At 42.0% G+C, this 24,781-nt stretch overlaps 2 protein-coding genes across 2 annotated transcripts in view; both read right to left on the minus strand.

Moving 5' to 3' along the window:
* Nucleotides 1-962: 962 nt before the first annotated feature.
* asb4 (ankyrin repeat and SOCS box containing 4) lies at nucleotides 963-3,700 on the minus strand (the record flags this gene model as incomplete). Its single annotated transcript, XM_080516419.1, has 6 exons — nucleotides 963-1,151; nucleotides 1,461-1,574; nucleotides 1,687-1,934; nucleotides 2,035-2,277; nucleotides 2,372-2,671; nucleotides 3,523-3,700. 6 exons carry the CDS (start codon nucleotides 3,698-3,700, stop codon nucleotides 963-965), a joined length of 1,272 nt encoding a protein of 423 aa, XP_080372545.1.
* Nucleotides 3,701-6,505: 2,805 nt separating this feature from the next.
* ppp1r9a (protein phosphatase 1, regulatory subunit 9A) overlaps nucleotides 6,506-24,781 on the minus strand; it is a gene marked incomplete at both ends in the record, with an annotated part of 42,763 nt that continues 24,487 nt past the window's right edge. The window contains 15 exons of the mRNA XM_080515532.1: nucleotides 6,506-6,673; nucleotides 7,186-7,368; nucleotides 7,618-7,641; nucleotides 7,965-8,084; nucleotides 9,071-9,115; nucleotides 9,347-9,395; nucleotides 9,522-9,575; nucleotides 13,754-13,820; nucleotides 13,974-14,097; nucleotides 14,849-14,928; nucleotides 17,201-17,336; nucleotides 18,295-18,391; nucleotides 19,013-19,242; nucleotides 20,100-20,153; nucleotides 21,860-22,009. Coding sequence (XP_080371658.1) covers nucleotides 6,506-6,673; nucleotides 7,186-7,368; nucleotides 7,618-7,641; nucleotides 7,965-8,084; nucleotides 9,071-9,115; nucleotides 9,347-9,395; nucleotides 9,522-9,575; nucleotides 13,754-13,820; nucleotides 13,974-14,097; nucleotides 14,849-14,928; nucleotides 17,201-17,336; nucleotides 18,295-18,391; nucleotides 19,013-19,242; nucleotides 20,100-20,153; nucleotides 21,860-22,009 — 1,581 coding nt within the window. The remainder of the gene's footprint in view (nucleotides 6,674-7,185; nucleotides 7,369-7,617; nucleotides 7,642-7,964; nucleotides 8,085-9,070; nucleotides 9,116-9,346; nucleotides 9,396-9,521; nucleotides 9,576-13,753; nucleotides 13,821-13,973; nucleotides 14,098-14,848; nucleotides 14,929-17,200; nucleotides 17,337-18,294; nucleotides 18,392-19,012; nucleotides 19,243-20,099; nucleotides 20,154-21,859; nucleotides 22,010-24,781) is intronic.

The raw sequence follows: 24,781 nt of genomic DNA on the forward strand, positions 1-24,781 counted from the left end.
GTCTTTGCACTGCATGACCTACGGATAGGTGTAAAGTTCATCACCAGCCTTCAAATTCCTCCTGTACAACACTTGGTTTATCATAGTGAATACTGATATGGTCGCTCACTCACGTACTGCATGTAAAACAATGCAGATACACATACTGCATTCTACAAATTCAAGAATTTGAAACGCTTCCTTTTGAGAATAGTAACTGTCAGGCTCTGGGTGGGTAATATACATTCGTCTAAATAATGAAAACAGGAGGAGCTTCAATCGAAATGTTGGCAGAAAATAGGAATGTTGCCCAAGTATTTTCTCTCTTCAGGCAGTTTCGGTGCATTTTGTTGTGGTGAAATAACATTACCGCTGCCTGACTTGGTGAAATTCGACCGAAGATCTTGACGAAACAAACCACGACCGTTCCAGCATGCAGTGGTGACTGGTATGAACGGCCCAGGCCTCCCACTTCTGTTGCGAGTGTCAGTTCATAGAATTCCCTGGCATTTCTGAAAGAAGGTTTGAGGAAGAATGATAAAACCAGTGCACAGTTAAGAACTGGTAGGCACCGATAAAGGTTGACAAGAAAATGTAGGTATTATCTGGATTCACAGAGTACGGTAATCGTGAAGAAGTTGAGCAACACATCTTCAAACATTAGTAGTGTTTTCTGATGCCGACCCATGTAGACCTTGTCCCTGAATGAAGTCCGCTGGAGTAAGAGGCACTCGCGGTGGAGTGTCTTATGAAGTGTTTGTTCTTCAAGAACACGAGTCTGACAGTGAGCGTTCAGGCCGGTTGCCAGGCAGGTCTGGAGCCTCGTCTACATCCGGCCTCCTAGACTGTGTGCAGGGAGGAAATCACCATTAAGATCATCTCGCTTTTAGTGTCCAAAGCATCTTCCGCTGAAGGGGATTTCAGTTATCAATTTGCTATCAGCAAAATGGCTTTTTTCTATGTCCACTGAGCCCATCTTCTCATCAGTAAAGTATCCCCTCGGGGTCCAATAATACATATTTCTTCAAAGAGGAGGGCAGAGGCAGTTGTGGCACTCCTTTGTGACAGAAGTGGTCCAATCCGGCTCTGATGGCACATCTGGAGAGGTGCAGCAGGCTGCGGGGAGTGTTGCTGCAAATGGCAAAGACCGAGTCGTAGAAGTCTGCGTGTCGCTGAGGAGACACAAGAGAAAACGTTGGTAAAATACAGGTGGAGAAAGATGTGAGTTCTATAATGTGTCATTGTTTTAATAGCCCTAAAATAACATCTAATATCCCATAAAAAGGACAAAGACCAGTGAGCAGTGGGATTCAAACCAACAAAGGTTCAAAGATTACTTCACTAACGTCTAATCCAACACTGCTCCGATGTGTCGAGTTTTTCTATCACGACTCAGGGTGAAAATCTTATAGAGCACAATAACCCCATTTTGCATATATTGTTCTTTTCCTATGTCGAAGTGTTTTGTAGTTCAGAACTACCTTGTAACAGTCGTCAGGAATCGCAGTTCTCCACTTACACGTGGGCTTCAAGCGTTCGTAAGAGTTGACCATGACTTCCACAACTCTGGGAAAGTCATGACAGGCCTGCAACACCTGCACAAAACACACACGGTTCAATGTTGCAGCGCAGAAATCCCACCAGGACCTTTACCCGTCAGCATCGAGCTGGAATGATTTTCAAACATGCAAATACACACAAGTCCACCTTGTGGAACTGCGGCGGGTAAATCCGAGCTGCATTGTGGTTGAGCAGCAGCTGATAGCAGAGTTCTGGTATGGCCATGGGCCTGACATCCGTCACTTTGAGGAGATACTGAATGGGAGCACAGCCGTTGATGTCCATGGCTCGAGGATGGGCCCCGGCCTCCAGAAGCATCTGCATCAGAACGTGATCACAGTTCCAGGCCGCTTTGTGAAGAGCCGTCTTATAGTCTTCCTCCTGGAGGTTGGTATCTGCAGCAGAGGCCAAACTCACAACTGCTCGTTCGGCAACAATCACAAGTGTTTCCAGTGGCGAAAAGAAGGAATGAAGCTTTTAATCAGAACCTCTAACCTGCCATGTGGTCCAACAGAAGGCGGCAGACTAAATGGTGATTCTCGCTGTAGAGCTGCTCTCTGGAGTCGAAGGCCCAGAAGGCTGCAGTCATCAGAGGAGTCTCCTGCAGAGCGTTCACTGCATTCACAGACGCTCCATGGGCCAAGAACAGAGCTGCCAGCTCAGGGACGCCAAATCTGGCTGCAATGTGCAGCGGTGTGACCTCATCATTGTTGTGGCTTGCCATGTTGACTTTTGCACCTTCATATAAAAAGAGAAAATAGACGACTGTGTTGTTTAAGCGGTTTTGAGCGGCAACATGTGGTCACGTCTGCACGTATCGCAGCCCTCTCACCTTTGAGGATGAGCTGCTTGGCGCAGTCCACAGACTCGCTGGTTATGCAGTAGTGCAGCGGCGTGTGTCCGCTCAGTGACAGGCTGTTGATCTTCGCCCCGTGAGCCAACAGCAAAGCGACACAGTCACTGTTGGAGACCTCGCAGGCCACGTGCAGAGGCGTCTTCCCGTTGGGCATCTTGTCGATGGCCGCACCCATCTCAAGAAGCACCAGCGCCGTTTCTACAGCGTCGTACATCACACATGCATGGATGCCCATTGCCCAGGATGTCTCCAGTTTGTAGCCTGGAAGCCAATATCCTGAAGCAGACAAATGGGAGGTTTTGTTCTTTGTTGCTTTTTTTTTTTTTAAATGGAAGAAAAGCAACAACTGTTACATACTTTAAAGACAGCAGAGAAGCAGTTTGAATTACATTTTCTGTGGTTGGCCACACCATCCAGCCTCAGGCCTGCTCAACATGAATTCCTACCAAAATTATAGTTTTCAGCTAAAGTTCTTGCATCTCTGTGCAAAGCAACTATTGGGAGGGGAAAAAAGAGACCCCTTTTAAAATAGCAGCAAAGCCGTCATGTGGAAAGCATCAGGTGTACTATGTTTAATTTCATTAATAATTTTTTAATGTCCTTTTGCAGCGATCAATTACAACCACAGTTCTGCAGCAGAGTCCAATCCTTCAACACCATCCATCCAAAAGTACAAGTTACTGCAGTACATGTGTTGGTCTTTACCGCCACCCAGTGGTCAACCTCATTACCAACTGTCCAAAACATCAACAATTAACTCCTTATCAGCCAAGAGGCTCAGGAAGGAATAGTTGTGCAAATATTTCTGTGTAGAATTTGTGCAGTTTGAGGAAATAATGACAAGACTTTAAATGAATGTCTTGTGACAACACAAACTGTGTTTCACTCCTTTGCTTTGCATGACGCATTTCCTTTGAAAATAATAACAAATGTGCGTCCATATTGTCATCCAACTCAGGGTTCATAGACCTTGGATGTGATCAATAAATCTGAGAGCCATATTTAGAATAATTGAATCAAATGGGTTGTGAGTTTTTTTTATTCACAGAAATGAAGTGAGAAACAACTATAGTAACTAAAGTAACTAAAGCATGCACAAACCAGAAAATAAGACATCAACCCCTCACCTTGTTTGTATGAGGCAAGAACCATGCTCGGATCGTCCACTTCCAGCACCGTGTCGATGTCTATTTTGCCGGTGTGCAGAATCCGCAGGACCTCCTGTGCATTGTTGGTGCGCAGGGACTCCAGGAACTGATCCTTCAGCTGCTTGGCAGCCTGCTTTGTAGGGGGCAACTCCTCCATTAAATCCCCAAGAGAAATGTCTCGTGCTGCCAAAGCAGCTGGCCAGAAAGCATAAAGGACACTGGAGACGAATCTAAATGTTGTGATGATGAATTGCTCGAGCACCATTTCAAGACCTCCATCAGAAGTTGTATGAGGAAGTGAAGTGGTAGAAGAAGAAGAAGCGGTGCAACCAGTGACATGGAGGACGTTGTGGCAGGGTGAAAATAGCCTCGGAGTGGAATTGGGGAAATGTAAAAATAGAAAGATGAGCGAGAGAGGGAGGGACTGGAGGGCCTCAGCTTGTTGACTCTTGGTCACTTGGTGTACTGATGTGTTCAGTGACTGGGGGGGGGGGGGGGGGGGGGGGGGGGTAAATTGGTCCTGGGCACATGATGAAGGGAAAGAGTGGGCAGGTTTTTAAAAAATTTATATATAAAGGAGAATCCAAACCAAACTATGGACAGTGACTGCACATTTTATTCAGTGTGACAAGTAGCTGCCCGTTCAAATGTTCCAGTGTGCGAAAAAAAAGCATAAGACAAAGAAGGGACAGGATCAGCACAGCTCCTAAAGCATGGCTCTCGGTCTACGGGAATTACGTTTTGTCCTTTGACATGAAACATCTGCGTTTGTGTCATCCAGGTCTCATCATTACACCGATCTCCTCATGCCAGGTAAGCACATAGAAAAACAATGTGGGATTACATTTCCTGGCTCGGACCTCACTGTTCTAGCTCTCAGCACAATTGTTCTTACACCATATTGCTCTCCAGGTTTCACCACACATAGAAAAAGAGTGAAAAGAGAGCAGTCTGCAGGGGTTATTCACAGGAAGTGTTACAAAATACTTCATAATACATCATGAGTAGTTTATTGGAGGAGAACTGGAGCAGCACTGGTTGTGTTTGAGGACAGATCACAAGCACAATGGGAGAATACAACAGCTTTCTTCTGTCTATGAACGATCAAACTCCAAAACCCTCATTTAATAACAATCACTTGAATTTAAATCACTTTTTAAATAAACAAACAGTCTTAATCAAGGTTTGGCAAAAAAAAAAAAAAAAGGCAATAATTATATGAGCCTGAATAAATCATCATTAATTGTTAATAATACTCTTATTTATGTATAAGTTATCATAAACAATAGTCAGTAGCTTCATTAAATACAGGAATAAATAAATAATAACTTTACCTACTATCTGTGACATTTCAACCCTGATCAATATTGTTGTGAACAAAACACCAGGCAGGGTTTTGAAGACAAAAGGAAATGGTGCCTTCATTTCAATCATGTTTCTCTATTTCTCATAAATCTACACAATGATTCTTGGGAATGAACACAGGTAACGCATCTCTCGGTCAGCTTCATAATCCAAAAACAAAATTGGTTTACATAAAGAACATTTATCAGAAAATATTATCTAAAAAGTAAAATTTAAATGCTCTGAGTCGTAACTCAAATGATTCCAGGAATAAAATTAGAATTTCGTTGCATCCCATCAGGTGCAACTTCCAGTGTAACATTAAACTATAGGTACTGAATACAGTAATCTTTACAAGGCAGCTCCTGCCTCTCTTCGGTCACAGAAACCCTCTATATGGCAGCATTCCTAAACGTGGCTGGAAATATTCCAGAGGGATTTGTCCAGTAAAGTTTGACATGTGAAATAATAGGAACGGCTTCCAAAATGAAATTCATGACTCAGTCTGCTGTATGTGTTTGATGCTCACACAGAAGCGGGAAGAGTTTAGAAGAAATAAAAAATAAAAAATTAAATCCTCCTACTCTAGAGTTCCAAAAGGCAGCAGCGGGCTATTACTTTGTTACAGAGAGAATATAAAAAGAGGTCAAAAGCAGGATACAAGCAGAGTTAAAGCAACATTATGCATATAAGCTGGAATCTTCAGGTCATCAAGGGTTTTACTTTTTTTTTTGTTTGTTTGTTTTTGTGGAATAGGTTAGGTTAGTTATAAATTTAATGATTACACAGTACCTGAAATCTCTAGTTGAACAAGTCCATTGAGTTCAGTATGTATGTTCTTTCCGTTAATACTTTGAGAACTACGTCAGTATGGTACAAGTCTAACAATGTGAGGAGCGCTGAGTAAACCACATTTACAGTATTTGCACTTCCAGTGTTCCTGCAGGTACTGAGAGGGCTTCTTTCTTCCACTGAAACTTGGCTCTCAGTTCAGTTTCTATTCAAACGTTCAGGCCTGCCCTCTTCAGTAGTCAAGGTAAGCAGCATGGCGACACCTAGTGGCAGGAGATAAGCATTTCCTTGTAAATTCCACCAGCGTGAGCCTCTTCAGAGCAATAGTGTCCTCTGATCTATGTATCTGAACAGGATGTACATAAATCTATCGAAATGGCACGGCAGACATATTTGTCTTAGTCCCTGTACATGTTGGTGGTCTGCATCTCCTCGGCTGCTGCGGTGGCGAACAGACGGCTCTGTTGACGATATAGGGAAAGCACGAGATGAACTCTATACAGACCTGATCTGTATATGAATAAATAAAACCCAACATACAGCAAAATAAATAGAACTCAGTCACGTCTCCAATGGCTAAAAACAGGATGGGTGTAAAATGAGGCAAATGTCGGGCATCTTTCCGTCGTCCAACTGCACGTTTTGGTTTCGTTTGCTCTGTGAGAAAGTCACTCAGCAACCTAAGAGTTGGGCGTGGAGCTCCACCACTGAACTCCTGAGCAGGTGAGCAGGCGTCCCTCAGGGCGTATTCATGGGGCCCTAGCGATGTTCTCTTCTGAAAGATGCTACCTGGGGTGGTGCTACAGTGTAGCAGGAGGTAATGACTTCACTCCGCCGCATCCTTCTGCTGCTGCTCCAGCTCTCTTTTTCGTAGCTTCTCACGCTGCTTCTCCACTTTCTCTTGGTTCCTCCGGGCTTTCTCCATCAGAACTTTAAGGTCTTTGATCTTTTTCTTGATCAGAGCACGATCCTGGGATGAAGTGACTCCAAGGACCTACAAACAAATCCATGTGAACCATCAGTCTTCTCATCTTTCCATAACAGATTGTTTTGTTTGTGCTGTACATAAATAAGTAATATTAAGGACTCAGGGCATTTTCAAAACACAACTTTAATGACTTTTGAGACCTTCACTGAAAAATTAAAGCATGAATTACAGCAACACAAACAAGAAATATTAATAAAACTATGTCAACATTTTTCTTAAATTTTGCTGGTATTAGACATAAATTCATACATTATAAAGGAGAAAGGCAAAAACAAACCAAACAGTATTATTAAAACTATACTTTCTTTTTCTCGTCTTGCCTACTTGTTTAATATGCATTTAGGACTTTATTCCAAAACATCCTGTTAACTATAATATAAACCTCTGACCTGAAGAAAAATTTAATTCCTAACTTTTAGATATTTAGAAATATTTGTATTACAATTATATATAAAACATAATTTTATTTTTTTAATGGAGATATATCTCACACACACACACGACAGGTATGGCGTTACCTTGAGCTCGGCGCTGTCCAGCTGAAGCAGCTGCTCTCCATCTATATTTTTGGCAGTGAATTCTGGGATGTGGTGCTCTAAGTTGAGGCCCATGAGCCAGCGGGCCACTTGTGGAGCGCTCCACTCCGTCACGCTGCAGTTCTGCCACTGATGCTGCTTCGAAAGCTGCGCCTCGTCCAAGATCTGTCCATGTGCGACAACGACAAGGAAAAAAATAAAAACGTCAGCGAGAGGAAGAAGCTGCTGCCACGCGTCCAACAGACACTGGGTTCATGACGAGCGAGAATGAAATGCACGTTGACGGCTTCAGCGAAGCCCACATCTAGTATGCTCTGGAACATGCGAGATAAAATGATCCTCCTTCACAAATGATTTTTGGCGACGAGACACAGAGACGTGGTTTACGCACAAACGGTCTTTTCAGAGTCTCACCTCGTCGTCGATCATATCCAGGCTCTTAACGTTGCAGCGGAGAAAGCAACAGAAACATGACTGGTTTGTTAACAGGAATGAAACGACTTCCTCCAGAGCAAAGCTTGTACATTTCAAAAACAATGAGGGCAAACAAGAGTGCATTGATTTCTGTTCGCAGCTAGAAAAACATGACATCCTGTAATTTGGAATCTGCGTGGGCTCAAAGCGTCGCGCACGAACCAGCAAGGTGTGAAATATTCACTTTGAAAGCTGGCAATTTCAGTCCAGTTTTTGAAATCGGATGTTTTGTTTTAAATACTGTGGAACCTAAAAGAAAAAAAAAAAACACAATTCTTGGGCTGTACCTCGTCTGAGGAGAGCATCGGGGTGTGCGTGCGTCCGGACAGCTTGGCTTCACTGAGCAGACCGCTGATTTCCACCGAACTGCTGCTGCTGGCGCTCAGATCGTCATTCATAGTAGGACCCTAAGAAATCCACAACGCACCCATCAGACCCGAGTGAGAGCCAACTGGCTTTGAGAGAGACTTCAGTTCATTAGCTTGAAGTGCTTCCCCGCCATTGATGCCGCTGTGAGGCGTTATTGATTAAAAGCAACATGATGGTATGTTGATATGACAAATTTAATTAGGGATGAATTACTAAAGCGAACTGAAACGTCTGGATCAGGAGTGAATGAATCTGAAAAACGAGGGATTTTCTTCTGGGTGTGTCAGAATCACTGGTTCATTCTACATTAGAAGGCTGAAAAGATGCAGCGTGCTGATCGATCGGGAAAGAAAACAATGTGTAACAGACACATTTCAGACAGAGATGTAAAGATGTGTCTGGTACAGCAGCTGGAAGGAGACTGTTTTATTCAAGGTAAAGGTGAAAATAATCTCATAAATTCTGAGTTGCAGTTTCTGGGTTGAAACCTTCCCTGAAACCACAAAACTATTAACGCACATCATTTCTGCAGTGATTTACCTCGTGGTGAAATCTAAAGCCGAGCAGGTAGCAGAGAGAAAGAACGAGCAGCTGAATTTATGCAGGATCAAATATAATCTCCTCTTTAATCCTAAGGTAACTACGTCTGATATTATACAGGATTAAAAACAGTTGTTATACAAATTCATACACAGCAACTAACAGCCATGTTAACAACCTTCATTTCATTGTCTTAAGATATTATAGCTTCAAAATTCCTTATGAAACACAAACACCGAGAAGGTAGAGTGACATGAATATTTAAACAAATGTTTAACAAAGGTTGTTAAATGGATATTATTGCGGTGCTGCTCAATTACAAGACCATTCATTGATTTATTTTGCAATTGATGCAATTACAATTAAATTATTCATTGTTAATTTCCCGCCACACAAACCCAATTTACCTCCTTAAGTACCAACTTATTTCCATTGCAGTGGATTGATGCATATATAAATAATGAGACATAAAGATATACAATACCAAGTAATATGAATAGGAGAAGAAGTGAGGCCATGTGAGTGAAGTCTGTAAATAACACAGTACATCAACACCATGCAGAATGTACATAAAGATGGCACAATTACACAGTATTCAGTGTCACAGTCTATATTCTACTCTTATAAACTGAGTACAACATGACTATATGTCTGGCATGCTGCCTCCGCAGCGGGCAAAGCAAAGTGTTGTTTTTTTTTTAATGGTACTGTAAAAAGCATAGTAGCTTGACTAATGTATCATCTACTAAACTTCATGTACCTTGGCCTTGAGCTTCTCGGGACTTTCGTCTGCCGACGGCTCTATGGAGCTGGAAGATCAGGAAGGAGATAAAATAGGAGGACATACAACAGCATCAGTTTGTTTTTTATTTGATGGAGCAAAAAAACACAACAAAAAAAAATAGCACCTTAAAACACATTGTTTTTATTTTTACCTGTTTCCAGGCGAGGCTCTGGGATCCTTCACTTGTGTTTTTCTGGACGAGGACCTGAATAAGAAGAGCGTGAAACAAGGAGCTTTTGTTTTTACCGTTCTCTTCATTTAACATCAACCCTTTCATTCATATCTTGACAACTCTGACAGGATTTGAATTGAACTGAACGTCTTTATAGTTGTCATGCAAAGTGCATGACAAAGGTTTTGAAATATACAAATATAGAAATAAAATAACTGCAACTCAACTTCTCAACTAAACAGAAATGTATAAATATATAATATAAAATGTTTGCACATTTTGCATGCATACTTTCATAAGTCAGACATTGTGTATAAAGTCGTGACAACGTAGAAACTACCAGCAGCAGAGAAATTTTTTTTTATTTTTTACCTCTTTTGACCTTTATGATCAAAAAAGACATCTTGGCCAACTTAAACGAGCAGCGGCTGGCAGAGTTATCTCAGAGATACGGACTGCACCTGGTGTTACATCCATCCACCCCCAAACAATAAATGATACGTTTAAAACATTCTACAGTAATCTCTACACGAGCGACAGCAATGTAGATTTGTCTGACATTGATGCATTTTTTGACAAAGTTGACTTTCCAACAGTCAGCTCTGAAGTCAAATCTCATCTGGACTCCGCAATAACAGGTCAAGAAATTTCTAGAGCTATCGGCTGTATGCAAAGTGGTAAGGCAGCGGGTCCAGATGGATTCCCTATTGAGTTTTTTAAATCCTTTTCTTCTAAATTAACTCCTATTCTCACTCTAGTTTTCCAGGAAATATTTACAAAGAAACAACTACCAGAGACAATGACTCAAGCCGTTATTTCGGTTCTGCCTAAGAAAGGGAAAGACCCCTTGGACTGCGCTTCCTATCGGCCGATTAGCATTCTTTGTTCGGACTATAAAATTCTGACCAAAATTATCTCACACCGACTTGAAGCAGTGATTCCTGACATCGTTTCCCCTGATCAAACAGGTTTTGTACCAGGTAGGCAGTCGTTTTATAATATGCGTAGACTTTTTAATGTAATCTATTCCTCTCATTCACTGCAGGATGCAGAAGTCGTGCTTTCGCTCGACGCCGAAAAAGCGTTTGATCGGATAGAGTGGAAATACCTCCTTGCTGTTCTGGATAGATTCGGATTCGGCCCAGCATTTTCCTCTTGGATTCAGCTGCTCTATAGTGCTCCCGAAGCGTCAGTACGTACCAACTCATTGGTCTCAAATTATTTCCTCCTTCATCGTGGTGTAAGACAAGGCTGCTCTCTATCACCTTACTTATTTAACTTAGCTATCGAGCCTTTGGCTATTGCCCTCAGAATGGATGAAAACATAGCCGGAATCCAAAGAGGGGGGTCTATTCATAAGACTTCTTTATATGCGGACGATCTTCTCCTCTACATATCTGATCCATTAGCTTCCTTACCTCGACTCATAGACATGCTTAATCACTTTGGAAGAATTTCGGGTTACAAACTAAATTTTTCGAAAAGTCTGCTGTTCCCTGTGAATAAAATAGCTTTAAACTTGGATTATGATAGATTCCCATTCAAAATAGAACGCCACTCCTTCACTTACTTAGGAATCTTAGTTACTCGGTCTTTCGATGATTTATATACCCACAACTTTAAGACATTATTAGATAGCACTAAAGTAGACTTAGTTAAATGGTCATCTCTACCTATTTCCCTTGCGGGCAGGATTAATTCAATTAAAATGTCTGTGTTACCTCGTTTCCTTTACCTATTCCAACAAATCCCTCTTTTCCTACCTAAATCATTTTTCCGTGATCTTAATACTCACATCTCCTCATTTATTTGGCACGGCTCCACTCCACGGGCTAAGAGATGTCTTTTGGAAATGCCTAGATCTAAGGGAGGACTGGGTCTACCCAATGTTTTATTATATTACTGGTCGGCAAACATAGCTAAATTAATTTACTGGACCTCAATGTTTGAGAGCAAGAAGGGCCCCTTGTGGGCTTATATGGAAGTCTTTTCCTGTCCTGACATCTCTCCCATTTCTCTATTGTGCTCTTCATTACCTGTAAAAACCATCAATAGCATAAAAAATCCAGTCGTAAAAGGTTCCCTTAAAATCTGGCTTCAGTTCAGGAAGCACTTCAACTTTAGTGCTGCCTGTGGTCACATGCCCCTGACTAATAATCACCTTTTTCCTGCATCACAGGGTGATGCGGGATTCCAAGTATGGTACCACAATGGTTTGATTTTTTTCAGTGATCTATTCTTAGATGGCACCTTCATGTCTTTTGAAGCCATCCAGCGGGATTCTGATTTGCCAAGATCACATTTCTTTAGATACCTTCAGGCCCGGAGCTTTGCAAGAAGTTACTACTCGTTTCCACATTTTGATGTCAAAAACACCCTTGACATGATACTAGACCGGGACCCAACCACAAAAGGTAACATCGCTAAATTATATAAAACACTCCAAACTAATGATATCTCTTTTTTAGACAAAACTAAATCTGCATGGGAACAGGATCTCAATCTTGAGATTACAGCTGAGACCTGGAAACAGGCCGTACAACGCATTAGCACCTCTTCATTATGTCTAAGGCATAACCTAATCCAGTTCAAGATACTGCACAGGCTGCATTTTACGAGAGCTAAGCTGTCAAAATTTTATCCCAATACAGATACTACTTGTATAAGATGTCGCCAAAAACCTGCAACGACCGGACACATGTTTTATGAATGCACAGAATTACAGTCTTTCTGGAGCAACATTTTCGAAGCTTTTTCCAGCATTCTCCAATCAAGAGTCAAATTTAACCCATTAACGGCTGTGTTTGGCGTACCAGAGGGAGACACAAATATAACCACCCCCCAAGCAAACTTTATAGCGTTTGCCTCACTTCAGGCGAGGAGGCTTATTCTACGTAACTGGAAATCGGTCAAACCCCCATCATTCATGTCTTGGGTAAAAGAAATGTTGTCTCTAATTCCACTGGAAAAGCTTAGATACAATAGATCTAAAGCGAGACAGAAATTTATTGATACATGGTCACCGTTTTTGGAATTCATCATCACTCTTTCTTTTTCTCCAACCGAGTGAATAATATTTTTTTCCTTTTGCAACTTTACTTTTATCTTTTTTATGAGCATCCCCCAATACTTATGTGTGGACCTGTACACATCCTGTAATCATTATGTGTTCTCAGCTCAATATATAGACCTCTGCTGGTGGTTAGTTGATCAGTGAGTGGCTCCCTGTGTTAAAAATTGAAATTGCACCCCCCCCCCCCCTTTTTTTTTTTTTTTTTTTTTTCTCTTTCTCTTTCTTTCTCCCCCTTTCTTTCTCCTCCTCAGGTGTCGGGATGAAGGGTGGGATGGGGCTTGTTCTGTTGCACATATGTAAGTCTATTAATGTTTTGTAAATTTGAAAATTTATAAATAAAGTTGTAAAAAAAAAAAAAGACATCTTGGTTGAGCAGGATAATTGAATGAGACTTTACTTATGTCAACAATTCAGTTTTGGGGTTAGGCTAGGTTACTGAGGACTGACGTTTCAAATCATCTGCAGGCAGTAAAAGGCACTGGAGGATGTGAGGCACATGTTTGTGATCACGTCAAACTCAACGATAATAGTAGCTTTGAAAGATCGCCTGCAGTGCCACAAAAATTGAAGATACATTTTAAAAGCTTGTTAATTCAGTTATAGTGACAAGATGCCGCAACAGAGAGGCTGAAGAGCCGCCTGTCAAATACCCCCGTACTGGTCGATACAGTGGTCTCCAGGACTTTTGCAGTCCAACTGTCCAACCATAGACGGGATTTTTACAATTCTACTGTAATAAAATAAAAATAAGTAAAATCATAGGAAATGTATTAGTATGCAAATGCTTTGCTGGGCTTCACTTCTAATCCACTAACAAAGTAAATATTGTACAGTTATAAATCTACCACTTACATATACTCTTGGTACTGATCAGCTATATAGTGTTACCACTAAACACTAACACTTACATAGTATTTAACGCCAGTACATTGACAGCTCGTCAGTATTAGCATTAGCTTTGCTTTAACCGATTATGATCCAAGGAAACATTTGCATGCATCCCTTTACAATTATGTGTGAAGTTTCTCGTCCAGCTGGCCTCATTTCAATGTGTTTACACTACATGACATTGAGAATCAAGATAATCCTCCCCGAACCAGAACGATTTTCCAAAATGTGACATTTGACGTGTTCTCACCCGGGTTCCAGAGCTCGCCTGTGCTGCTCGTCCAGGCTGTGCGAGGGGCTCGACTTCGCAGGAGAACCTGTGAACATCCAGCACTCAGATTACGCCGACGAACAGCGATGCGCTTAAACGGCAAAGAAATAGTGAGATCAAATCCTGTCTCGATATCAGAAGACATCGCCATCAGTAGATTCATCCACGCCTGGTGTGACGAGGGCCGTGCGGTGCTCACCGTGCAGCGTTCTTCTCGGCGAGCCCTCTGCGCTGCCGGGACCCCGGAGGACCGACGCTCCTCCATCACCGATACGAACTGAACCAGAGCGACTGTGGGCAGGACTGCCCTGTCCTTCAGAGCCCTGGGGAGGGACAGAACCATTACCGTATGCAAGAAGAGGTCAGAAAATATTGAGAGGGATAGCAGCGGGCAGAGGAAGTTGAGGGACGGCGCACAGCCACGAACTATCTGATGTGAGCTGCCTGAGCCGCAGTCTAATCTGACAGAACTCACTTGACATACTTTTACGACTTCTAATCCCTCGCCCTCTTTCCCTTGGTTTTAGTGTCCCTGCCATGTCTGATCCAGTTCTTCAGCTTTTTTCCCAAAAAAAAAAAAAAAAAAAATCAGATCTGAACTTCTCCGTGCTCTAACCGGGTTCAGTGACGGCATTAGCCAGATGAGAGCCGTTCATCCAGAAGAAGACTGGGGCTGTTATTATCGCACGGGGAGGGGGACAATAAGTTGTGACAGCATCACAGACGAGCACCAGAGCAACACACAGCAATTAATTCATTAAAAGGAATAAAGTGGAATGGACAGGGTGTGTGTTGGGGGGGGGGGGGGGGGGGGGGGTTCATTAAACACACTGTGGTGACAGGAAAGACATGTAAATGAAAGAGTTAAGAGTAGCTCATAATGGAAATAATGGAGCTTTGGTTGAGCTTTTAACAAATGTTTAATTAACTGTTGAGTCGTCAATGTCGATTTGGTTGTTGTATTTCACATTGTTCACGTCATTTCACCTCGTACTGGAGACCTGGACAGATTCTACAAGGCCTTTCTGCCACGGCTGGGATTCACACCGAGTGGATGGACGTATGAAAACAAACCTCTCCCTCCGTGGAGCTGATGCTGTCTCGTGCAAATCCTCGGTAGCTCTTCTTTTTACTGGGTGAGTATTCCCTCGGGTCTAGAGACACACACACACACACACACACACACAAACAATTGTGATTTAGTACAACAGTGTAAAACATATATCCCCAGGTTTTTCTTATTTCCTTTGTCATTCTGAGCCACTTTGGCCTGAGCTCAGTGTGGACACCCACACTTAATTCCTCTATGAATAAATGATAAGCTGCTAAAATCTCTCCACACTTCATAAATTAAGCAGGTTATTATTTTTCTGGTCACTCCGCAGGTCCTCATGGAAATGCTGTCAGAGGAAACAATCATGGACATGAAATTAAAAGAAAAAAAAAATCCTCTCCCACATACTCTCCTTTTCTTTTACATCCCATTCCAGCTGTGTTCCTTAAACCCCTTTTGTTTTAATATTGCATAATGAGCTGCAGCATTCACATTAGAGCCAATCCAATCACTCTGTTCGCCCGTCTCCATCGAGCTGCTCCCTCCGATACAGAGAGATACAGACACTGAAATAACAGCTAAGTGTGGCTTAAACGACTCATCGCGAACAACGTCAGACAGATGTGCTCAAAACAGATTAGGTGGTTTGTTTTTGTCAGCGACGGCGGTCCAAAGTGAAACCGGAGTCAGAGGTGAGACAGTGTCTGAAGGTTAAAGCGGCAGGACTTGTGATGTGCTTTACAAAATGCTTTCAGTGTGTGTGTGTGTGTGTGTGTGTGTGTGTGTGTGTGTGTGTGTGTGTGTGTGTGTGTGTGTGTGTGTGTGTGTGTGTGTGTGTGTGTGTGTGTGTGTGTACTGAAACATCTCAAAAAACCTGGATGGACTTTAAATGAAAACCCTTAATTCCTTTGGAAACTTTAGCTACTGGAAACCTTTGTGAAATTGACATAGTCTTAGTATTCAGTTATTAATGAATTCATTAAAAAAAACAAAAAAAAAACACTGAAGTGGACACTGTGGACACTGTGGACACTGTGAAGTTTAGTTTCGAAGGTCAGTGAATGTGCTTTTAATCAAGGGTTGTTCTATTTGGAACACTCGACCAGTGGCGGATAGAGGAAGCACCACATACTGTACGACTCACTCAAGAGACAACATAAAACATTTCTTCTCAGTCAGCAAGATTGTGACCACTAGGTGGTGTTTTAGTACACATGTGTCTTTTTAGTTTCATCTTTTTATATCAGAAGCAGGTCAGTGTGAATAAGTGTGAGGGGGAGCGAGGGATGTATGGCTAATACTGGAATATGCGATAAGGTGGCTAACTTTTAGCCCTTTAGGGATAGATGTACCGGGTAGTAATGTTTTTTTTAAAAGCTGTACTGTTTATAATGTGGTATGTTTCCTCGTGCGTTGTCAGATGTATTTTAATGTGTTTTTGAGTGTGTGCTATGCTTTTAGATGCATTATAGTAACTATGTATTTTTTCGTGTTTGGTGGTATATTTCACCCTCTGGGACTGCAGATGGAAATTTGCTCTGAACTAAATCTAGCATATTTACAGCACTGTGTGTCTGTTCATCAATGTGCACTGTCCAATTCAAATAAATTCATAAATGAAATTAAATGAATGAAATGATGCAACAGCTCCCATCAGATGCTTTGATCCTTTCTCTGCAACTTTGAATCGTCCTCAAATGGGTTAAAATAAGCAACAAGCTTTGATCATGACAAAAGTTCAGACATTTGTGTTCAAATGCGGGAGTAAACCAAAACAAATACTTCAATGTTTGCCATATATTTCCCTCTATCTATGCAAGTAATGTTAACAACAGTCACAGCACAAAAACGATCCTTGTTAAAATGCTCAAAATGACAATTGGTGATCTGCAAGCTTCAAATAATGTAACGGTATAGTAGTGATAAAATATCCACTTTCAACAAACAACCACAGTGTGATCAGATCTAGTTTCCATCTGGGAGATCATATTTTCAGATATAAATATGTGAAGGTTGAGATGTAATATTCTTGGTGTCATCACGCTCCTCTCTGCAGCACTATGACACGTGGAGGCTTGGCACTAAAACTGGACGCGGACAGATGGAAGCAGCTCAGACAGTTCTGTGACCCGGCGCCTGCGAGGCTCGTTTGTTTAATCCGTACAAAAAAACTGGAGTGCAAAGGTGGCGAGTCGCGATTCCCAAGCCACCAGCAGAGACGCCGAAAAGACAGGACGCAACGACCTGTACCTGACCCTCGGTAAAACTGCAACTTATTCTCACGTCTTGAATTTCAAGCAATTAGTGGTACAGAAAAATTAACCAAACTGAACAAAACCATCCCGGCAGAGACGCGCCCGGCGTCCACAGACCTCTGCACTGCGCGGCCGCTCGGCTGGGACTCTGCTGCTGAGCGCCGAACCTCTCCGAACTGTTGCTGTTGTTGTTGTTGACCTGGATGCCGTTCTGCTTCATCAGCTGCATTAGCTCCGACTCCAACGTTGCAATCTGTGGAAAGAGAAACCGATCGATGTTAAACAGCTGAGAGCGTTCACCTGTCAAAAGAGCCACTTTTACAGTGCGGAAATTAAATTCTGCGATGAGGAAATGAGTTGTTACTGCGTTTAAAAACTATTTAAGCCTTGTGCAGGAGTGCTTTGACAACAGCAATACATATTATACGCTGCACTTCATTCTTTCACTCAGAGAGATGAGTGGTCAGCGTGCACAGTGATAGTAAGGGACAGGCAGGCCGAGGGTCCGTTCAGCCGTGAAGAAATGCCCGAGATTCAAGCACAGAACATCAGCACCATCATTATCTTTCTGACGTTTGGTCTTTTTAGTTGAGCCAATAGAGACACGCGACAATTGTCATCCGACTGGAAATCAACCGTTGCAGCAAGATACTGGGCAACTTAGCAGCTGTCATGTTTCAGGGAAGGCAGAAAATCAATGTGAGCTTCAAAACAGACGGGATCACATGACCTGGACACGGTTCGTTTACAAACACTGGAAAAATGGCAGAAAAAAATAGTTATTATAATTTCAGGTGCATGGCACAGAAATATACTGGAATGGAAAAGATCATTTTTCCTTTACAGTGAAATCAAATTTTACATTTATTATATATAAAATTAAAAGTATATTTAGTTTTAATGTTTATAAGTCATGAAAATCAGAAATGCAGTACCTCACAATTTATTTTGTATATTTTGGAATTAATACGTTTATTAAAAAAATGCAGGAAGTTCACATAGCAAAAATAACTGAAAAAAATCAATTAACATGTGCATCTTATTCAATGTCTTCACATGGTCCCAATGAAACCGCATTATTAGCTCAAATATTACTCCAATATGCAGAATGCTGCAGACATAGTATGAGCAGCTAATGTTGTGCAGTAAAAACTGGGATGAGAGATGGACAGGAAATGGATAAAAAAAAAGAAAAGAAAAAGACGCGCTACCCTGACTTGCAGTCCCTGGATCTCAGCCAGGTGAGCTTTCTCAGCCTCCTCCAGCCGCCTCCTCTCCGCATCTTCCTTCTGGATGAACTCCACCTCTCTGGAAGGAACAGGAGGGAGGGGAGATTTTAATGTGCTGAGTAGGTGTGTGTGTGATAACACAGGAAGCCGGGACGCATTTACAGAGCGCGTGCGCGTGTGTGATCACGCTGTGTGATGCCGCCTGCCCTCCCGTGCCGATAAGAGCCGTTTTGAGGATATCGGTGCGTCTCATCTCGCCACGGCTCCATCCCAGAGAATGCTACATGCAGCCACTTTCCAATGCTTGCTTTGCCCTTGGTTGCATGCACCGACGGTTTCCTCAACCCTCAGAGCTGCAGATCAGCTCGGAGAGCTCGTTTCGTCAGTTTGCTTTCGTTTGGCCTGCAGGGGCAGAGCCAATTAGCGGGAGTCAGAGAGGAGCAGAGCGGGAGAGGTTGTGATGGAGACTGACCAAAGAAATCAGAGCACAGAAAAACAGGAGAGCTGCACTGCATTAGGGGGGAAAGTCGGCTGGAATGAGAGAAGACTTGAGAGCAAAGGGAGTCGCTTCAGCAATATAGATATGTTCATTGAGGTGTTCATGTAATAATGAGGGAATTCCTGCCTCTTCATCTGCAGCAGAAACTCAATGACTGTGTTTTTGTCACTGAGGTTGTAAGAAGGTCGATTCCTGACTCACTTCTGCTGGAAGTCTTTGATGAGTTTCTTGGCTTTGTTGTATTTCTTCTCCAGAGTCTGGTACTGGGCCTGGGCCTCCTTCAGGTGCTCGTTGACGGTGTGGCAGAGGGTCTGCGCCTCGATCCAGTAGCTTTCCAGCTTCAGCATCCTCTCCTTGTTCTCTTCGATGCTGGCCTTCAGCTGGGTCTTCTCCTTCTCCCAGCGCTGCTTTTCCCTCTCCACTGATGCCAACTGAAAGGAGACGACGACAACAACTAAATAAACGATGCAGTGGAGTTGCATGCTTTTCATTTTGGGAAAAAAATATACTCCGTTTTAGAATAAAACCGTCATATTGTCCCAGATTACACAGGTTGTCCCTAAGATCAAAGCAGTAGTGGATGACAGCGATTAAACCAAAGCAATTTGAAATAATAAAGTGCGTCAATTTGGGGATAATAACACATACAGCCAGTAGTCGATACTCTGCACAAAAGGTCTTTTTTTTTTCTTTTTTTTTTTTAGAGCAAAGTATCTATTCGGAGCACAAATTGCACCTCTTCTTCATCATATAAAAGTGGAGCTATCATTACTTTTAAAACAGCTTTTTCAGCACCACTCAACTTGATCACAGGGAGTTGGAAGCATTAATTTTGGAATTAATCAAATTAGGCAATGTCCTCTGACAGAGTGTACAAATTATACACTTCACATGTGTAAGTGAGACAAATGCACACATCTGTGTGATCAGGTTGCATTCAGCGTAATAAACAGAAACACTACCTACTGTTTTTACAATTATTTGACTCTGACTTTGAGTGCAAATTAAACATTTTTCTTTACAAGATTACACGTGAACATTCCTTGCACTTGGTTTAAGCATGATCCATTTCAAGAATTTTTTTTTTGTTTTTTTTGCAGAAACTGTTCATTATTAATTCTACTTAATCTTGCATCACTCCAAAACTAACCACCCAGCTCGACCCGCCGCCACAACGCTTCGCCAGCACTAATCCAACACCCATTTACAAATTGTCTGAACTCTGAGAAAACTTGTGCAATTTTGCGCTCGCAGGCAGCCCCGCTCTCCGACAGCTTTAATCACTTACCTTGTTTTTGAGCTTCTGAATCTCGGCCTCGGTCACTGTGTGTTTGATCTGGAGCTGTTGGGAAGGACAGGCGAGGGAGGGAAAAAAGAAAACACGGGAGAGAAAAGAGAGGGCGGTCAGATCATCAAATGCATGGCCGCACAGGCTCTCTCCGCTGTCGATACAGTGTGATGGACGGAGGCAGCCGACCCAGTCCTCCAGCCCAGACATGCTCTCTCAGAGGAGAGGCGAGAGGAAAGCCAAGACGTACAGAAAGTACATCTAAATTACTGTTACGTAAAAATCTACCCCCCCCCCTCGCCATACTTCCATACTTTTCTCAGATCAGTGTTTAAAACTGCTAAAAGACGCGTAACATGTTAAAAGTGAGCCGACATGAAGAGCAGGCAGAGTTAAATAATGACGTCCGAGCAATAAAAATGGGAGGGTCTGGGAGCTGCAAGCAAAAAGGGAATGTGCAACACTTTAAGTGTATTTATATTCATATATGCATTAAAGATTAATATATCCTCAAGTCTGTCTCTCTACAGCTGTCCAGCACCTTCATATCCAACCAGTTCACTCAGTAAAATATGTGCACGTCAGACAAATTGCAGAAGATATTTGTAAACTTCAAGGCTGCAAACATGGCATTCAATCATTACTGATGTAACTTAATCTCTCTTTTATTAACTTCTATCCATCCACTATTTTTAACCGCTGCCATGAGCTGCACTGTAACCCATCATTAAAAGACGTTAGTTAAATTGGTGAGTTTCAAGAATGTGAGGAGCAGAAACCGATATTAGTGTTCCGATGTGTGCAGTGTGATTCATAGCGAATACATTTAAAGCATCAGTTACCTTATTTAAAATTAAAAAGTCAAAGTTTTCTTTTGTAATTTCGACTCATTCCCTGAAATGGATCTTGTTGCCGGCTGGTTTTAGCTCACGAGCCGCATGTTGTCATCCTACACCGCTGATGGCATCTGAATTGTCTATTTACAATAGAGAGAGGTCAAAACACAGTCGGCTAAGACAAATTGGAATAAATGTGCACGCCTGGAGAACAGGAATTACATTATATTCTCACTCGATATCCACTGCGGAGTCTGCAGTGCAGCTGAAGCCATTTGTTAAATGTGTCACCAAGCTATTGTCAAACTGCACAGAAATGCTGCCGGTGCCACAGAGTAACCGCGCTGGAGCGTACAATTCATATTCCCAGCAGCTCAAAAACCATAAATGACCAAACCAGGAGAGAATTTATGCTCCATTTTATTACTATAATCTTCAGGTTGAGCTCACAACCAAATGTGCTTCAGTTCTTCCAAATGGATTGTGTGAAGAGTTGCCAAGATCATAATATGGATTTGTTCAATTTGTTAAAATGTGGGATTAAACTCTCTCTTTTCCTCGAGGTTTCAACAAAACAGGAGCAATGAGGTGTAATGAGAACAGGATTTACTTTTGTATTCACACCTCTAATCATACAGATTAGGAATTAGGACGGGGGGAAGCTGATCACAGATCTTGACAAAGGAAAAGAACCCAGCCAAGTAAGTCAGAGATGCGAGACTCCATTGTGTTGCTATCTTTTGTTCAATTCGATTAGCGTTTCTCGACGGCAGCTCAGTTATTCCACCGAGTGAGGGGGTTCGTTAGCGGTTCAGTCTTCAAAGCCGTTCGAGAAAAATTCTTGTGGGCTCCCGTCAGTTGCGTAATCTTCGCTCTGGGAGACGCAGGGGAACAACCTGCACAGAAGGAAGTGTGCGAGTTTACCTCTCTGAACTTCTGGTAGAGTTTAGTGGCGTCCAACTCCGACGGGGACAAGATCTCTTCGTTCTCCGGCAGGTCGAACACCTCGATGCTCTTGTCTCCGCCCGCCACCGTGGTCCCCGTCTCCTCATCATCGGTGGCGTACTCTCCCGTCTGCTTCAGGAGGAGACATGAAGTCAGTCATGTCATCCACCTTTAATGCATGTAAAGTAACAATCCTGTGCTTCTAGTGTGAGTAGAGCAAACCAACTTGGTAGATTATAACGTATATTCACTGATTAAAGCATAATTGAGGTTAGTGGTAATGCATTTAAAAAAACAGAAATATGAACTGAAAGTTAACATATTTTTCTTTTTTTTTTAGTTGTTGTCATGATGTCAAGTGCGAAACGTACGACACGCGTACAAAAACACCTGAAAGAAAACTTTCATGAGTCACCGAAGCCATTTTAAGTTGAATGATTGGGTGGCCTTGTTGAGATCAGCTTCCAAAAAGATCCTTTCAGCCTACAGAGAAAGCCAATTTTAAGCTAAATAACTGACTCGGAGGTGCTTACAAGAGAGCCACGACCTCAACGAAGAGTCAAAACGATGCAGGATAGTCAAAAGACTATTATAAATAACTGGATGTCAATATTTCTGTCTTTATTTCCATGTTCAATCAGTCTATCTTTCATCACTGCAACAGTGGGAGGGCATCACCTCACACCACCTACAACATTGCACATTGCATGCCAAGCACTACCAGCAATTCTCAGCCATTTTCCTAAATGTATCCTTTGCTTGCTTCCTATTTTACATCAGTAATGCTATTTTAATGCTTCCAGTTGCATAACGTTGCAGAAAAAGCCACTTAGTTGCCAAAAACTTTGTCCAGAATAAATTGGTTTGACAGCCTGGTGAGCAGAAAGGATCACTTCTCTAAAAATCAGTGACACGACAAGTTAATCTTGACAAAATCAGAATGTCACTTTTGATTATATTTTCCCTACATTGGTCACCATTTCGCCTCGAGTGCAAAGGAGGTTACAGGTCGAAGCTGGTGAGGTCTTTAAGGGAGAAACAGAAACAACTTGTTATCAGAGATTATAGAATAAAAAAAAAAAAATAAAAAAACATTGCATGGTTAGACATTCGAGTAGGCTGGCTGCAAGTATCCAAAGCAGTTTTTCCTTTCATTTGATTCTCAAAATACTCTCTAATGAATGTTGGCATCCACCATTAGACCACCGGGCCTGAATGGATTGTTTGATTCATTCTTTGGCTGATGACCAACAGAGCATCAGTCTCTCTTCACATCATGCAACAATTCCATCAGACTACTCGTCTTATCAGTCCAGGTATAGATTTCCACAATCTCCAAATAACTATATAAACATGACGAAAAAAAAAAAAAAGAAAAAGATTCATGTTCAAAGTTTGACAGGCTTTTCATTCAATTCTCCCGTCTCGTCAAGTACAATACAGCAGAACAATGCATTGTTACTCGTCTTTCTGTCTTGATTTCTCACCCATGCATTACACATGCACGCTCCTCTGTCTCTGCTCTCATCTCCATTTTCATTTTCCTGGCCTTTTTCTGCCCCCCCCCCCACCACCACAAATCTATCCCCCGTCTCCATTTATTTGCATGCATGGCTGCTCCATTTCCACACCGGGTTGCCGCTGCCACCACGGTGCCATTATCCAACATTAGGGTCTCATTTGCCGAGGGAGGAGTTAAGTGCTGAACACATGAGATTGCAGCCAAACATCAAATTACACATGATCACCGATCCCAAACCTCATGCATAAGGAATCGGGAGGAAGCGTCGACAATTTCGGGAAAACACCCATTGTTGTTCAGACGGCATTCGCCACGTGACCATCCACACTAAAAACGTCTAATTTGAGTGCGAGCGGTGAAGAAAGAGCTGTGATTGCTGGGGGTTGCGTGCACACGAGCAACTGTGACAGGCTTTAACATTATACCAAGATAAAAGATTTACTTTCATGTAAAGTTGACTAAATTTGGCTCAAATTGTATTTTTAATGGCTCATCAAACTGTTAATCTCTCATTTATTGGCATCTTTCTGTTACTTGAAATGCAACCTCACAATTACAGAGCATATAATATAGTACAAATAAATGGCAGCTCCGTGTTAAGAAATGTAATTAAAAAGAGACTCATATTTTTTTGCAAATCTCGGATTTCATACTTCCTGAGATCATATAAAGAACATATCAGATGTTGAAACTGAATGCGTGGATTAGCTCATGGAAAATGTTCGCTCATTTTTAATTTTGTGACACTAAAACATCTGAAGTGCAGAAATTTTCCTTTTATATGTTAGTGACTTAGTATCAAAATGCATAATTACATTTGATACTTCCCTACTACCCTTCAGATAGAATAAATTAGAGATTTTATGAGATTTGAGATCAGGGAATTTTATTTATTTATTTTTTTTTTTTAACACGGCTTCGAATTTCTTTAGGAATCGCAGTCGGATATTGTGACTAATTGTACAGTATTATCTCTTTTTACTCAAACATGACTATGTTAAACTCTATTCAGCCGTCTGATAACATGGATGCGTGCATGTAATTAACACACGAACGTGGGATGTTTGTGCTACAACTTGTCTCTTTGTTGACGCTGCCGGGACAGAAAACATCCGTCAATGCGGCCGAATAATTACCAGAGTGCAGCACATAGAAGAAAATGGTTCTTGTTTATGATTGATGTGCTACTTCGTCTCCATTGTTCGTCCGAGCTGCTTCGACACAAACAAAACACGGCTGCGCTTTGGAGCTCGTGCTGCAGCTGTTTATTACTTTGATAATCAATCACAACAGTTATCATGACGACGACTGGATGAAACGAGGAAACGTTTCCCCAACATTGTCCTGCGTTTGGTGATGTTTTAATTTCATGTCAAGTG

Source organism: Blennius ocellaris (assembly GCF_963422515.1).
Source record: "Blennius ocellaris genome assembly, chromosome: 20".
In the NCBI taxonomy this organism is placed as follows: Eukaryota; Metazoa; Chordata; class Actinopteri; order Blenniiformes; family Blenniidae; genus Blennius; species Blennius ocellaris.